Below are 17294 nucleotides of genomic sequence, written 5' to 3' on the forward strand. Positions count from 1 at the left end.
TTTGCTATTTCCTAGAGTTTGCTCAAACTCATGTCCATTGAGTAGATGATACCATCCAACCATCTCATCCTGTCATCCCCTTCTCCTCCTGCCTTCAATCTTTCCCAGCATCTGGGTCTTCCAATGAGTCAGCGCTTCGCATCAGTGGCCTTGGTAGTTGTTAATAAAGATGGGATGGGAGGAGATTGAAGGAGAGACTTGCTATGCTCCTGTCTCCTCCTTTTCTTTATATTCTCCTGGTCTCAAGATGGGGCCAGAGCCTAGTGGAGTCTGGACTGAGGTTCTGACTTGCTACACTACCTCTAACACCACAAGTAAGATACTAGCTCGCAGGTCTTTTAATTAACATCTTCTACTTCCTTTTATGAATACCTTTTATGAATATTCTCTCATCTATTTTCAGTCCTCAAGGACTCTTGTACCCTAAAGCTATACACCTTTTCTTCTACTGACTTTAATAATAGTAGAATAGGGCTTTCCTATTCCTTAACACTTCTAGATTCCAAAGTTCAACCTAAGAAGGTTGGTTTACAGGTTATTTAAGTTACTTAAACTAAGGTACTGCAGAGTACATCATGAGAAACGCTAGACTGGAAGAAACACAAGCTAGAATCAAGATTGCTGGGAGAAATACCAATAACCTCAGATATGCAGATGACACCACCCTTATGGCAGAAAGTGAAGAGGAACTCAAAAGCCTCTTGATGAAAGTGAAAGTGGAGAGTGAAAAAGTTGGCTTAAAGCTCAACATTCAGAAAACGAGGATCATGGAATCCGGTCCCACCACTTCATGGGAAATAGATGGAATAACAGTGGAAACAGTGTCAGACTTTATTTTTGGGGGCTCCAAAATTACTACAGATGGTGATTGCAGCCATGAAATTAAAAGAAGCTTACTCCTTGGAAGGAAAGTTATGACCAACCTAGATAGCATATTCAAAAGCAGAGACATTACTTTGCCAACAAAGGTTTGTCTAGTCAAGGCTATGGTTTTTCCTGTGGTCATGTATGGATGTGAGAGTTGGACTGTGAAGAAGGCTGAGTGCCGAAGAATTGATGCTTTTGAACTGTGGTGTTGGAGAAGACCCTTGAGAGTCCCTTGGACTGCAAGGAGATCCAACCAGTCCATTCTGAAGGAGATCAGCCCTGGGATTTCTTTGGAAGGAATGATGCTGAAGCTGAAACTCCAGTACTTTGGCCACCTGATGTGAAGAGTTGACTCATTGGAAAAGACTCTGATGCTGGGAGGGATTGGGGGCAGGAGGAGAAGGGGATGACAGAGGATGAGATGGCTGGATGGCATCACTGACTCGATGGACGTGAGTCTGAGTGAACTCCGGGAGTTGGTGATGGACAGGGAGGCCTGGCGTGCTGCGATTCATGGGGTCGCAAAGAGACGGACACGACTGAGTGACTGATCTGATCTGATCTGAAACTAAGGTACGAACATAGGAGTGTTCCTATTTTAAACGAAATTCTAATAAATTCTTGAAAGCTACCATTTTAGGCTAACTGCAGTACCCTGCTTCTAAGCCTTCTTTCATATAAAATAAACTTTTATGAAAAACAGACATACTTAATAACTATTCACTAATTACTAACTTGCATATTGTGACAACTTGCATATTGTGACAGTTAATTTTATGTGTTTTTGGATGCAGTGCCCAGACTAAATACTATTTTTGAGTGTGTCAGTGAAGGGTATTTCTGAATGAGATTAACATTTGAATCAATGAACTCAGTAGACTGCCCTCCCAATGTGAGTGGGCAGCATCCAATCCATGGAGAGCCTGAATAAAACAAAAAGCAGAGGAATTCGCTCCTTTTTCTCTGCCTCATGCTTGATCTGGAACATCTCTATCTCCTTCCTTTGGACTGGGATTCACACCATCTGCTTCCCTGGTCCTCAGGCCTTTGGATTCAGACTGAATTACAGCATGGGCTTTGCTGGGTCTCCAATTTGCAGATGGCAGATTATGGGACTTCTCAGCTTCCACAATCACATAAACCAGTTCCCCCAAATAAATGTATCTATAGCTAACTCCTGATATTGTTGTTACTCTGGAGAACACTGACTAATACAGATGTATTATAAATAAAAATTACTATCAAATAAATCACCAAGGTCACTTCTAGCTCACTGGTTAAAGCAACCAATGCTCCATAAGACAGAGGTTCATCTCCATGTATTGAGTTTCTGATTGAGTTCCAACTATTTCAAATTACTCTCTAGTCTATTATTGGCCTCATCTTCCAAATTTAAGCAAAAATAAAAAGCCTTCATTTACCTTGAACTCTGTCACATTTTGAGCATTTTTGCTTCAGCCTTAAATACCAGTCAAAAAAATTAACATAACAAATGTGTTAGTTTTTTAGTGTTTTCTTTTTTTAATGACTGCTAAACTCTGTATTTGATCATATAAAGTAAAATTACTTCATGATTTTATGAGAGGGTTTTCTTCAATGCAGTTTGAAAAATATTTTAAATTAATAATGTAAATCTTATAATGTCACTAGTTCTCTTTAAAGTTGTAGGAAGAAGTTAAACATCACTTTCCTTTTCTCATCCCCATTTCCCTGGAGACCATCACTGTTGGCAGCTGCGTACACATCCTTTCCAAATATTTTCCATGTTTAGATAGATATATGGGTATCAATGTCATTTATTAAAGTATAATTATGCTACATTTATTGACTTACAATTTTTTTGTATGTTTCTAATTTAACACAGATACTTTCCCAAGTCACTATTTGGGATCTATTTTATTCTTTCTTTAAAAGTTATGTAACATTCAATTATTTATATATACCATAATTTATACACCTTTTCTTCTACTGACTTTGTTTCATTTGTGTGGGAGGAGCTCATGCAATGGACTGAAGGTTTGTATCCCCTAAAATTCCTATGTTTAAATCCTAACCCCTAAAGTGATGGTATCAGGAGGTGAGCCCTCTGGATGGTAATTAGGTCATGAAGGTGATGCTCTCATGAATAAGAATGTTGTCACTGTTCCGTTGCTCAAGTTGTGTCTCACTCTTTGCGACCCCATGGACTATAGTCCACCAGGCCCTTCTGTCCATGGGATTTTCCCGGCAAGAATACTGGAGTGCGTTGCCATTTCCTTCTCCTAGGGATCTTCCCCACCCAGGGACTGAGCCCAGGTCTCCTGCATTGGCAGGAGATTCTTTACCGCTGAACCATCAGGGAAGCCCGGGTGAACAGCATTACTGCCTTTACAAACGTGACTCCAGAATGCTCTTGCCTTCCTTCCACCATATGAGGATACAATGAGAAATCGGCAGTCTGCGAATAGGAAGAGGGCTCTCACCATGTTAGCATCCTGATCTCATACTTCCAGCTCCTAGAACTATAAAAAATAAACTTCTATTTGCAAGCCACCTAGCCTATGGTACTTTGTTATAGCAGTCCAAATGATTAAGACATCTGGTCTATCCCTACTTTATTAAGAATATATGATTAGGACTTCCTTTGGTTTCATTTCTTACAAACTTTCTTCCTTCAACCCACTGTCTCCCTCAATCAATCACATTATTTTCTGAATGGCCAATTATGAAAGAACTGGCCTCACATACCAGCCATATTTTCTTCATTTCTCATTCATTTCTCAACCCTGCATCCTGCCCCCATGAAATTGTTCTTGCTAAAGACACCCATATCCACACAGCTGCCCAGTTCAGGAACTTTTCTTCCCAGTCTTCATCTTACTCATCATGGCTGCATCCTCTTAATCCTGGTTTCCTGAAGTCCTTTCCTCCCTTGTCTTTTGGGATAACATTCTCTTCTGGTTCTTCTCCTACATCTAACAGCTATTTCTCCGTTTTCTCTGTTTCAGTTTTCTCTGCTTGTCAACCACATTACCTGTCTCTGTCATGTCAGTGTCCAGAGTTCTATTCTTGGCTCATCATTTTTCTCCTTCTACATGTCTTTCTGGTGTTCTCATCCTCTCTGATAGTTTCAACTATCAGCTATACACTTCAGTTCAGTTCAGTCACTCAGTCATGTCCGACTCTCTGCAACCCCATAAACTGCAGCACGCCAGGCCTCCCTGTCCATCACCAATATGCCGAAGATGTCCAAATCTGCCTTTGGACCCCGCTGTTCTCCTGACCTACAAAGGCCCAGATTTATCTTTCAGTATCTCCAAAGGGGTACCTTAGATTGACAACAAAACTCTCTTGTCTATAGCTGGAAAACTCAGCAGTGGCCACAGGACTGGAAAAGGTCAGTTTTCATTCCAATCCCAAAGAAAGGCAATGCCTAAGAATGTTCAAACTACCGCACAATTGCACTCATCTCACATGCTAGTAAAGTAATGCTCAAAATTCTCCAAGCCAGGCTTCAGCAATACATGAACCGTGAACTTCCAGATGTTCAAGCTGGTTTTAGGAAAGGCAGAGGAACCAGAGATCAAACTGCCAACATCTGCTGGATCATCAAAAAAGCAAGAGAGTTCCAGAAAAACATCTATTTCTGCTTTAATGACTATGCCAAAGCCTTTGACTGTGTGGATCACAATAAACTGTGGAAAATTCTGAAAGAGATGGAAATACCAGACCACCTGACCTACCTCTTGAAAAACCTATATGCAGGTCAGGAAGCAACAGTTAGAACTGGACATGGAACAACAGACTGGTTCCAAATAGGAAAAGGAGTACGTCAAGGCTGCATATTGTCACCCTGCTTATTTAACTTATATGCAGAGTATATCACGAGAAACACTGGGCTGGAAGAAGCACAAGCTGGAATCAAGATTGCCGGGAGAAATATCAATAACCTCAGATATGCAGATGACACCACCCTTATGGCAGAAAGTGAAGAGGAACTCAAAAGCCTCTTGATGAAAGTGAAAGTGGAGAGTGAAAAAGTTGGCTTAAAGCTCAACATTCAGAAAACGAAGATCATGGCATCTGGTCCCATCACTTCATGGGAAATAGATGGGGAAACAGTGGAAACAGTATCAGACTTTATTTTGGGGGCTCCAAAATCACTGCACATGGTGATTGCAGCCATGAAATTAAAAGATGCTTAATTCTTGGAAGGAAAATTATGACCAACCTAGATAGCATATAAAAAGCATAGATATTACTTTGCCAACAAAGGTCCATCTAATCAAGGTTATGGTTTTTCCAGTGGTCATGTATGGATGTGAGAGTTGGACTGTGAAGAAAGCTGAGCACCAAAGAATTGATGCTTTTGAACTGTGGTGTTGGAAAAGACTCTTGAGAGTCCCTTGGACTGCAAGGAGATCCAACCAGTGCATTCTAAAGGAGATCAGTCCTGGGTGTTCATTGGAAGGACTGATGCTGAAGCTGAAACTCCAATACTTTGGCCACCTCATGCGAAGAGGTGGAAAAGAGGCTGACTCATTGGAAAAGACCCTGATGCTGGGAGGGATTGGGGGTAAGAGGAGAAGGGGATAACAGAGGATGAGATGGCTGGATGGCATCACCGACTCGGACATGAGTTTGAGTAAACTCCGGGAGTTTGTTATGGACAGGGAGTCTTGGCGTGCTGCGATTCATAGGGTTGCAAAGAGTTAGACATGACTGAGCAACTGAACTGAACTGAAGTGAACTCATGATTTCTCCCCTCTTGTCAAAAACCTGATCCTCTGCCTATCTTCCATAACTTAGTCACATTTCCACCCATCTTTGCAGTCCAAACTTAAAAAAATCAATTTTCTTCAACTCCTTCCCATTTTTGTATCTGTTTTTATCACTTCTTTTACTGTTTCTCTGAAGTAATCCATTCTGTTATTACCACATTTCTAAAGAAATATTCCTCAATCCTTGTCTGAACCATTACACTTCACAACTGATATCCTAGCCTTTAGCCACACAACCTTCAAGTCATTTTATAGCCAATTAAGTTATTATCTGATATAATGTATGTTGCTGCTGCTGCTAAGTCACTTCAGTCGTGTCCGACTCTGTGTGACCCCATAGACGGCAGCCCACCAGGCTTCCCCGTCCCTGGGATTCTCCAGGCAAGAACACTGGAGTGGGTTGCCATTTCCTTCTCCAATGCATGAAAGTGAAAAGTGAAAGTGAATGTTAGTCCCCTGTTTAAAGACCTCTAACATCTCCTAACAGTCACAGGATTTTAAGATGCATATAATTATATAGACTATATGAATATAATAACACATATTACAAACACATACACACACAAGTACATAAAAGGCTGTTTGTCATTAGACTTCATTTTACTGAAGCATCACCCCTCACTAATTGTCCTCTTTCAGTCACTCCTCAAGCTGTCTGGGCACTTAAGTCCAGGTCTTTGCTCAGGGTATTTCATCAGCTTGTAATTCTCTCTCTCTCCCTGTTTCTAATAATCTGATTTTTCTACTAGGACTCACCTCAAAACTATTGATATCTCCTCTGTAATAGTTCTCCCAGCCCTCTTGTCAGTTATGGGAATACAAACTTTAAGTTCTGTGCATTCACAGCCCTTAGCTCACACCTCTCTTGTTCCATTTATCACCTGGTATTGTAATTATTTGTTTCTCTATCTATCTTCTCCACAATGGCATAAATCCCTAATGAACAAAGTTCACATCTTTGTATCCTATTACACAGCACTGTGTCTTACACGTACTATACACCAACAAATATATTTGAGTTTACTATTTGGAAAGACCAAATAGTGTGGCCAGGTCTCCAGCCTGCACCTCCCGTCTACTGTGCTCCAGATGACAGTGCAGATCACAATGGTGACTAGATAATTTAGCAAATTTAGGTGGGGTGCTCTGTTTACTTTGTTGTATTAGTAACATAGTTCTAGGATCAGCATTTCATCAGCAATTTCACTGGGGATGAACCCAGAAAACTTTCTCTCTTTGGAAGAGAAGAAAGCAGTTAAGATGATCATGGTCAATTTTTAGAATCAGGGAAATGTTTTCAATGAAAGACTACATAAGGGCAGATGAAATGCTAAGTGGAAAGGATGCAGATTATCTTCCTTTTCTCAGAGTAAGTTAGCATTACTTCCAAGTTGGACTTCATGTATTTCTTAACAAATCTTTATTTTCAAAATTTCCTCCTGAGTACAGACAGTAAAAACTAACGAAATATTTATTGACTAGAGCTCTCTGGGATATAGTAGAGGTCAGGGAGGCCTGTTGAGCTGCAGTCCATGCAGTTGCAGAGTCAGACATGATTTAGCAACTGAACAACAGCAAGAGCTCTTTTACCCTTAAGTTCATTCATCACAAAGGAACTCTTTGAACTTCAAATCTGAGAATCTGGAAATACTGTTAAGTTAGATATATCAGCAGTAGCAGGAGGTACTGTTTCTTAAATCTGTCCCACATTTAATAAATGCTTCCATGGAGGGCACTTGTCTCCTAAAAACCGTATGTTCTGTTTAGATTTATACAGTATAGTTTTCATGGCTGTTTATGCTACATTTCAGCATGGAATCATTCAATCAATGCAGTAAACACTGCAAGAAGATCCTCTGACTGCTAGGCATGGAAAATGCAAACCCTGGCAAAAGCAGTTATCAGCAAACAGGCAGTAGTCCTTAAGTTCCCTGGTTACTGCCTAAGATTTAAAAAAACTCAGAAAAGTAACATAACATAGTAGAAAGAGCTTTGAAGACAGGCAAACTGGACTTATATCCACACTCCATTACTTACTAACTATATAACCTCAGGCAAGTCACTTGACCTCTCTGAGTCTTATCTTTTCAATAAGATGAATTCTACCTATGATCAAATCAATGAATGATAGTCACTTTCCAACCTTCCACATTTTAAAAACAGATGTGCATAGAATGACTTGTTTACAAACCAAAGGAAATTTTAATATACAGTCTTAGAGCCAAAGAATTTATAAGGCAGAAGTCTCAGCTAACAGATGAAGTGTTAATGAAAATCAAAGTATTAAGTTATATACTATAATACAAACTTTTCATATTGAATTAATATTTATGCTGAAAGTAGTAAATGACTGATGAAACTTGTTTTAAAACTTGTTTATTCATTATGACAGTCTGGTTGTTCTAATAAGGCTCTTTCACCTTGGGACTGTATTTAAAAAAATAACTAATATTTTTGTAACTTATATATGAGCTCTAGAGTTTAATTAATAACCACAACACAAATTCATGGGAACAATATTTAAAGAGTTTATCTAGAAAATGCAAAGAAATATTTTTCCTGTATATGAAATTTCTTAACCTGAGGCATTTGAGATGCTAGATGCTTTCAAATATAAAAATCATATTTATTAAAGGGCGTTACTGTCAATTTTTGGTACTGTACCACACAAATCACTATGATTCATATTAATTTTTAAAATCTATATAATTATTTCCATTGTTTCACATATTTTCTTTTCATTTTATCAAAAATGTTTTTCACCTTACTAAAAATACAGTAGGCGGTCATTCATCAGGCACACATTTTTGGGTTACTTAAATAATTAATGTAATTACACAAATTTTTCAAGTAATTCTGCCTGAATTTGATTCATTTAGTTTCAGTACTTTATCTGAAGGGTAATGGCTCACTTTGGCAAACTATTTTAAATCTATAAGCTTTATAGTAAGGGATTTGAATTGCATAATATTTGGATTATCTTTTTGGTACTAAGTGAGCCAGTAGACGAGTACTTCTGGTGAGAATGCTTACTCCCAGAGTAAACACACAAAATTTTTGTTAAAAAATAAATGTCAATTGAAAACATTAATTTTAACAAATAATTTTTCTTAAGATCTTTATAAAACATAAGTCTGCAATCTCTGTGGTATGGCATTTTAATTCTAATCAGCCTTTTTTCTACCACCTGAAGGCACTGTATGTCTAGAACAGCACTGTCCAATAGAACTTTCTGCCATGATGAAATGTTACACACGGTCCACTGCAGTAGCCATTAGCCAGATGTTGCTACTGAGCATCTGAAATGTGGTGTGACTGATGAACTGAATTTTTTATTTTAATTAATTTAAATTTAAAGAGCTACATGTGTCTACTGACCACTACACTGCACAGTGTAGGGCTAGAATGCATGTTGAAATAACCGGAGCAAGCAGTGGACCAATATGCTTACTATGTCCTCATGCCCCATCTCCTCAAGCTCTTTAACTCTTATCTACCCACAGCAGGATACAAGTTAAGTCTCGTTTCCTCCATGAAGCTTTCACTGACCACTCTAATACACGTGCATGTCTCTCTCTTCTGAACTCCTAAATACTTACCTGTTTTATAATGGAATTTAGTACCTGGTTATACACCACGGACAACAGTTTACTTTTAATGTACGTAAACTTTAGCATAAAAACAATACAAATAATAGTACCAGCTTTTATTCATTGAAAGGTTATAATGTTAAATATTTTATACACATCTTATTTCATCTTTTTAAAATAATTTTACTTATTTATTTTTTGGTTGTGCTGGGTCTTCTTTGCTGCACAGACTTTTCTGTAGTTGTGGCAAGCAGTGGCTACTTTCTAGTTGCGGTGTGCGGGCTTCTCATTGCAGTGGCTTCTCTGTTTCTGGAGCACGGGCTCTAGAGCACTCTGGCTTCAGTAGCTGTGGCATGAGGGCTCAGTAATTACAGTTCCCGGGCTCTAGAGCACAGGCTCAACCATTACGGTGCATGGGCTTAGTTGCTCCATGGCATATGGGATCTTCTCAGCCCAGGACCAGGGATTGAACCTGTGTCTCCTTGGACACAGTGGCAGATGGATTCTTTATCAGTGAGCCACCAGGGAAGCCCTATTTCATCTTTTTAATAGGCCTCTAAAATATGCATATATAAATGAAAAATTATAATCTCTATTTTACCTATGAGGAAACTGACTCAGAAAGATGAAGTTACTAGTCCAGGTCAAAACAGCTAGTCGGGGAGCTGGAATTTGAAACCAGGTACATGACTCCAGTAATACAGGGTAGGGACCTTGTCAGAGTAGGCACAGTCATATGAGATATTTTGGCCTGAGCTGATTACTGGAAGCCATAATAAACAAAGCTCAGTTTGTGTGAGAAAATTAATTGGTAACCGTTGGTGATGGACAGGGAGGCCTGGCGTGCTGTGATTCATGGGGTCGCAAAGAGTCGGACACGACTGAGCGACTGAACTGACCTGAACTGAACAACTTAAAGGGAATAAAAGATCATGATTCAATTTAAATTAAAGAGTATTTCACTTATAGTGAGAGAACCAAAGTTCTGTCATCATAATCTAGATATATCAATACCACTTTCTTATAGACAAGTTGCTCCCTCTAGTGAAAACTGATGGGAATACCATACCCTCAAATATTCAAAGGAGAAAAATCTCTGCAGAAGCTATACTTTCCTAAGGAGTCTTTTGGAAATTTGTGGAGGTGAGTTCTATATATTACAAAGAATGGAGGTTTTTATTGGCTTTCATTAGGTGAGGCTTGGGTGCTAGATACCATGCAGAAGATCCTCATCAACAAAACACTGGCCTATTTCTGAGAGGGAAAACCCATTTATATTTATCTGAGCCTGGAAGTTAGCATCACTTTACATAAAAAAAAAAAAAAAAAAAAAATATTTTGGCACTGTTTTACTATGCTCTGAAATTTTCCAGGAAGGAAACTATGGCATTTCACCTGACAAAACACTGTCACTTGTAAAGCATAGTATTTAAATATTATCCATGATGAAAGAAAAAGAAAAGGGAAGAAAAACATTGCCAATTAAGCTAGGACACAATGCATTCTTATACATAATTTTATCTCTATTTAAATGGTTCCTTTAGACATATTTAGACGTAAGTCAAGTGTCACACTTGGACACATATAAAGGGGGGAAAAAGCAAAATAAATTAAGGTATTTCTAAAACTTCTTTGTATTCAGAAGATTTTTGACTCAGAGTTGTTAACATCCATGTTTTTCAAAACAAAATTATTCTCTTGCCACCAAGTATTTTGATGATGCTGTATTTGTTAAAACACTGCTCAACTTGTGTCTAGGTTTTTTTCAAAGCCACTGACACCAATTATATACATTTTGACATTGGTACTTTTTTGAGCCTTCCAAAGATATTGATGGTTGAAGGGGTTGCTGCCAGGAAAAACTTGAGCCACACAGAGATGCAACCAAACTTCAACCCAAGGAATATCCCTTTCATACTGTTGTAACAAATTACCACAGACTTAACAATGTTAAGGTACACAAATTAATTATCTTACAGGTTTGGAGGTTAGATAAAATCAAGATGTGGTAGGGCTGCATTCTTTTGGAGACTCTATGGGAAAATCTACTTCCTTACCTTTCCAGCTTCTAGAAAGGCTGCTTTATTCTTTGGATCTTTGTTCCTTCCTCCATCTTCAAATCTTTTTTTCTCCCTCTTTTTTACTTTCTCACCTCTGCTCTGGTCATCAGTCTCACACTGACACTCCCACTTCTTCTTACTGTAATTATACAGGGTCCATCCACCTGGATAGCCCAGCACAATCTTTCAATCTCCTGATGCTTAACTGAAACATACCTATGGAGTTCTCTTCCCAGGTAAGATAAGACACAGGTTATGAAGGTTAGGACATGGACATTTTAGGGGGCCATTATTCAGTGTAATATAATAGAATAAAAAAAACAAACAAACCCAAACATATGCCTCTTTTACATCTTGAGCTAACTAACTTAAAACTGGTATCCAGCCGTTTGTGTTCTATTCAAGGCCATCTTGGTTATCCATTTTAACTAGCTTTTCTTCATAAAAATGGAGGTGGATGGCCCCTCTACCAGTATTTCTCCGAGGTCCCCTAGCTCTCTAACACGTTTTCCTCACAAGTCAACACACTAAACCAACCAAAGACACTGACATGCCTTTTGAAAAAACTCTACAAGCTAAATACCACGAACAGATAACTTCACCAGAGCCAACCTTTCCTACCTTCTTTCAGAACTAAATTCGTTATTAGATTAATAAATTGATGGGGCTGGAAATAGCTTTTCTATTTCCTGCAGTGACGGGCCGCGGAGCGAGATTCAGCAAACTGATTATGACTTAATTCCTGCAAGACAAGCTCTTCTTTGATAGATTATCAAGGCTGCTGCTGCTAAGTCGCTTCAGTCGTGTCAGACTCTGTGCGACTCCACAGTCGGCAGCCCATCAGGCTTCCCCGTCCCTGGGATTCTCCAGGCGAGAACACTGGAGTGGGTTGCCATTTCCTTCTCCAATGCATGAAAGTGAAAAGTGAAAGTGAAGTCGCTCAGTCGTGTCCGACTCTGAGCGACCCCATGGACTGCAGCCTACCAGGGTTCTCCGTCCATGGGATTTGCCAGGCAAGAGTACTGGAGTGGGGTGCCATTGCCTTCTCCGAAGGTAAGGCTAGCAAGGAACGGTATGCATGACTTTTGTGGTAAAAAGTCGTTCAGTAGCTTTTTCTCCCAGAGATGTTACAGGCCAGAATATTTTCACTCACTACCCGAGAAAAGGGAAACAATTTGCTATTAATTTAGTTAAAAATTAAAGAGAATTTTGCTCCTGCCCATCATGGAATAACAGGGAGTAGATTTACCCGCTTGCCTACAAAACCATAAAAACATGTTTTCAGACAACAGAAGGCAGTGTAGTACTGGGATCCTTACAATTACCCCAGCGAACAATCTGGAGGTACTTCCAGATGCACTGCCAGGAAGGGAGGGGGGCGGGGGGTCTCCCTGCTTCAGCCTCTGCTTGCGAGCCACATATTTACGTAAATCAAATTACCAATCCACCGGATTAAATTCGTAAAAATAAAGCTAACAGAAACACTCGGGCCGTAGGAAGCCTGGTAAAGCCATCCCAGGAGCCGCGAGTTCTCGCGTCACATCGAGATCTACTGCCCTGACGTCATCCTCACGGAGTCACTCGCGAGATCAGAGAGTGAGTGGTGAGAGCGACCGGTTTTCGTCGAGCGCGGCTTCTGAGAGGAAAACAGACACTGGCCTTCGGTTTATCTGGGTGCTGCCGACATGAGCGGCCGAGACGGGGGCGAGAGGACCCCTCTCCTTGAAGCCCACAGCCTCACCACAACCGACTGTGCCGCCGGAGCTCCGGACCCTTCCCGTTGCCTGAAAACAGAGGCGTCACAGGTGATGGCGGAGACGGGTGAGGGGTATTTCGAGGCCGTCGCGCTCCCACCACCCCAGCTTCCAGAGGAGGAAAGCGCACCCTCAACTGCTCCCTCAGATCCAGGCTGTGCCGGTACGTTCCAGATCCGAGCCGGTGGGGATGGCGGTTACGTAGTGCCCGAAGCGAGGCTAGAGCCGGCTCCGCCTCCTACGGAGAGCCTGGAAACGGCGTCTGTGTCCCTGGCAACAGACGACAGCCTGGGAAATGGCCGTCAGCCCGGAGAGCCGCAGGGCTTGAGTCGGGAGAAGCCGCTAGAAACTTGTGGCGCGGAGAAGTTGGGGTCTGACTTGATGGCGGAGGCGAAGGCTGAGGAAGTGAAGACTGAAGAGGGCCCCGTCTTCTCGGTCGCAGTGGATGAGGAGGTGGTGGGGAAGGAAGGAGCGAAGGAGGAGGAGGGAGTGGAGCAGGGAATGGAGATGGAGGAGAGGCCAGTCGGTGAAGAAATAGAAATGGTGGAGAACAGAGTGGTGGAGGAGGCGGGGCACCGGCCCCTGCGTATGGATCTCCGCATGAACCCGCTGGAGGCAATCCAGCTGGAACTGGACTCTGTGAACGCTCAGGCTGACCGGGCCTTTCAACAACTAGAGCATAAATTCGGGCGGATGCGTCGACACTACCTCGAGCGGAGGAACTACATCATTCAGAATATCCCGGGCTTCTGGGTCACTGCCTTTCGGAACCACCCCCAGTTGTCTCCCATGATTAGAGGCCAAGATGCAGAGATGTTAAGATACATAACCAATTTGGAGGTGAAGGAGCTCAGACACCCGCGAACAGGCTGCAAGTTCAAGTTCTTCTTTCGGAGAAACCCGTATTTTCGAAACAAGCTGATTGTCAAAGAATATGAAGTCAGAGCCTCTGGCCGAGTAGTGTCTCTTTCCACTCCAATCATATGGCGCCGGGGCCATGAACCCCAGTCCTTCATTCGCAGGAACCAAGAGGTCGTGTGCAATTTCTTCACCTGGTTTTCAGACCACAGCCTTCCAGAGTCTGACAGGATTGCTGAAATTATCAAAGAGGACCTGTGGCCAAATCCACTGCAATACTACCTGCTGCGTGAAGGAGTTCGTAGAGCCAGACGTCGCCCAATAAGGGAGCCTGTGGAGATCCCCAGGCCCTTTGGGTTCCAGTCTGGTTAAACTTTGCCATTGGGAGGGTTTCTGCACAAGGTCCCATTTCGCCTCTTAACGGACCTGCGTTTGGGCAACAGATACGGATATGTCTTCTAACCAGCCCTCTCCCCCTTCCCACCCCACTTTTTTCTGACATTTCTGGAGCCTTTTTCATCTGGACATTCAGTTCTCTCAGCCTCAAGATTGAGACAGTCATGGCCATGCTCCTTCACTTCCACATGGCCTTCGTGCTTTTCTGCATTAATATCACATGCTGCATGGCCCATGATTCATACCACTCCTAAGTAAGCTTGTGATGTTGTAAATTGCATAGTCTTTATCTGCACTACTTGGACCCTGTTTGTTCCCAGAGCCTCCAGTTTGACTCTCATACCTGGAGGTACTTGTCTAGGAGGCCATTCTACCCATCCTACTCAGCAGCACAGGCATATAGCCTGTAGATAACTGGGTGTTAATGATATCAAGGGAGAACTGGGCCACTGGGCCTGTGTGATATATGTGACTCCATTGTTCTTCTTGCGCCTCTGGTCACCTACTATTGCTGCCTGCTACTGGCTGTTCCCTTGACTGCTACCTACTGGATGGACATCTTCTAGAACTTTGTCACCCCCACTCTGATTTCTGGTAAACAATCTCCAGGTTTCCTGCCAGTACTCAAAAGACCCCTCCATTTTTCCCAAAAGACTTATCCTCTATTCCTCATCCCCCGCCCCCATCTCCCTTTCCTTCGTTCCCATCATCCAGAACCCTAATAACTGTCAGGCAAGTGGTTGAGGTGACAAGTTAGACTTCTCATGGCAGGTTGGCCTAAAGATGGTGTCCATTCAAAGTGCCAGGCTTTTTCAGTCTCTAGTGAATCACCCAAAAGCTGGGTACTTCTTTGTGCCTCGTTTTTTCATCCTGAGTGTAATTAAGTGCCATAGTGGCAGTACACCTCCGTTGTCTCTCTCCTGTCTTAAATGGTAGCTCATAAGTGTGTGCAAATCAGGTCTTTTAATTTGGCTCTCCATTATTTCAAGGAACAGGCTGTCTTGTCTAATAGATTGCCAGAGCTCTTATTTTCTTCTGCTCTCTTCTGCATCCTCCACCCACGTTAGCAACATCTAGAGGATTTAAAGGGAGACATGAAATGAAAAGTGCTATCTAGGCCATAATTGATGGAAGAATTAAAGATACTGTGATGGGTTCCCAAAACAGGAGAAACTGAACAGACCACAGATAGGCAAAAATGAGCCAGGTTAAAATTGGGCCTGAAATTAAGATGGAGAGTCTTAAAGGAGGTTCTTTGTCTGTCAGTGGTGATGGGAGAAGAGGTTCTTTGCCCAGGATTAACACGTGAGAATTGAAGGGGGTTAGAATGTTAAGTACGTTACCTAGAAAAGAGTTCTGTAAAAAAGGCAACTGAGTGCTTGCTCTTGTTTTCACTTAATTTATAAGGAGGGTTAGTACTGTGTGGTTTATTTCACTAGTATTTAGTAAAATCGTGTTATTTTCCTTGTTTCTGGTTACTGGGAAAATTGAGCTATACAGGCTTTATTTTGCTTTCACTTGAGAACATGTGGAAAATGTGCTATATCTCTTTATGATATAGACACCTAAATGAACATCTGTAGTGAATTTCAGCTTGTTTCTGTTAATAATTAAACTGTATGCTTAGAAATATAATCTGTGTAACTTGTTCTTGTCATATTCTTAATACTTTGGAAATTGTTGTGTTCATGAAAAAGTAGCCTACTAAAAATATGTGGCTTAATTGTCTGTCTTGATAATTTGCCTGGTTAACAGCTTAGTAATTCATGTGTCTTTTCCTAAATAGCATAAATACTTGTGAAGCTGCTCTGTCAAATTGAAAGTGTAACATTGATATATTTGTTTTTCTTTATATGCATGATGGTAAAATAAAAGCGTGTTACTTGCTGGATTTCTTATATTTTACCTTGCATGTAAATATGCATGAAGAAATTGTTCTACACGATGGCAGGTTATGAAATTACTAAAGTTCTTAAATGGATACAGTAGGCGTTCTCCCAAAAGTAAGAGGGGCTTGTCTGGTGACACAGACAGTAAAGAGTCTTCTGCAATGAAAAAGACCCTGGTTCGATCCGTGGGTCAGGAAGATCCCTGGAGAAGGAAATGGCAATACACTGTAGTATTCTTGCCCAGAGAATTCCATGTGCAGAGGAGCCTGGCAGGGGACAGTCCATAGGGTTGCAAAGAGTGGGACAGGACTGAGTGACTTAACACTTTTACTTTCAAAAATAAGAAAATGAGGCTCACTACTGTACCTTCCCATGCAGGGAGGTTTGTTGTTGTTTTATTTAAAATGTTAACAATTTTAACTTCTTCCTCATGATTTCATTTTTTTCCATAACAGCTTGTGTAGCATCATCCCCCTTTCACTTATCCCCAAGTCATTCAGGCTCTTTTTATTCACTTTTGCATTTAGTAAGCAAACATGCTGAGAGTTCTAATGAGTTATATACTTTTATATCCTTATACTTTCTCAACTCTAGAAACTTGTTTATTCTTCTCAACTTCATAACCTTTCTGTGTCAAATCCTTTAAGGCCTGTCATAGATAACACTTTTGCCTTAACAGTTTTTCTATTCTAAATATTTCTTTATAAACTTGGTATACTTTGTAGGGACGTATGTTCTAGAAAATAACATGTAATAATTCATTATAGTGAATTCTGCATAGTGATACAGTAAAATAAAATACAGAGATATACTTTCACAAGTTTTTCACACCTTCCCTTTAATTTGAAAGCTTTGTGAAAATAGAGGTAGGGTGTAAGTCATTTACTTAGAATGTTTTGCCCATAGTTGTCACCAGATAAATACTAATATTTATTGAATGACAAAATGAATAACTCAAATGGAAAGATATAACAACTTAGTACCCAGAAAAGACTTTTGATGAGGTAATGGAAAGAAGAAAACAGTTTTTAAGGCATTTGTAAAACTGATGTCAACAAATTTGCAGAGCCTTTCTTAAATTTCATGTTTAAATAGAAACGGTCTAAACACTAACTTTTCA

The 17294-nt window shown here is 40.8% G+C and overlaps 1 protein-coding gene across 1 annotated transcript; it reads left to right on the forward strand.

Annotated features, from left to right (window-relative positions):
• Nucleotides 1–12836: 12836 nt before the first annotated feature.
• On the forward strand, nucleotides 12837–16176 carry TSPYL1 (TSPY like 1). Its single transcript, XM_061427511.1, has one exon. It carries the CDS (start codon nucleotides 12963–12965, stop codon nucleotides 14259–14261), a length of 1299 nt encoding a protein of 432 aa, XP_061283495.1. The 5' UTR covers nucleotides 12837–12962; the 3' UTR covers nucleotides 14262–16176.
• The last annotated feature ends 1118 nt before the right edge of the window (nucleotides 16177–17294 follow it).

The sequence above is a fragment of the Bos javanicus genome, chromosome 9 (genome assembly GCF_032452875.1).
Source record: "Bos javanicus breed banteng chromosome 9, ARS-OSU_banteng_1.0, whole genome shotgun sequence".
NCBI classification, from domain to species: Eukaryota; Metazoa; Chordata; class Mammalia; order Artiodactyla; family Bovidae; genus Bos; species Bos javanicus.

What these genes read in the sequence shown, in the direction of transcription:
- TSPYL1 (XM_061427511.1), top strand. Translation starts at nt 12,963, where the DNA reads ATGAGCGGCCGAGACGGGGGCGAGAGGACCCCTCTCCTTGAAGCCCAC.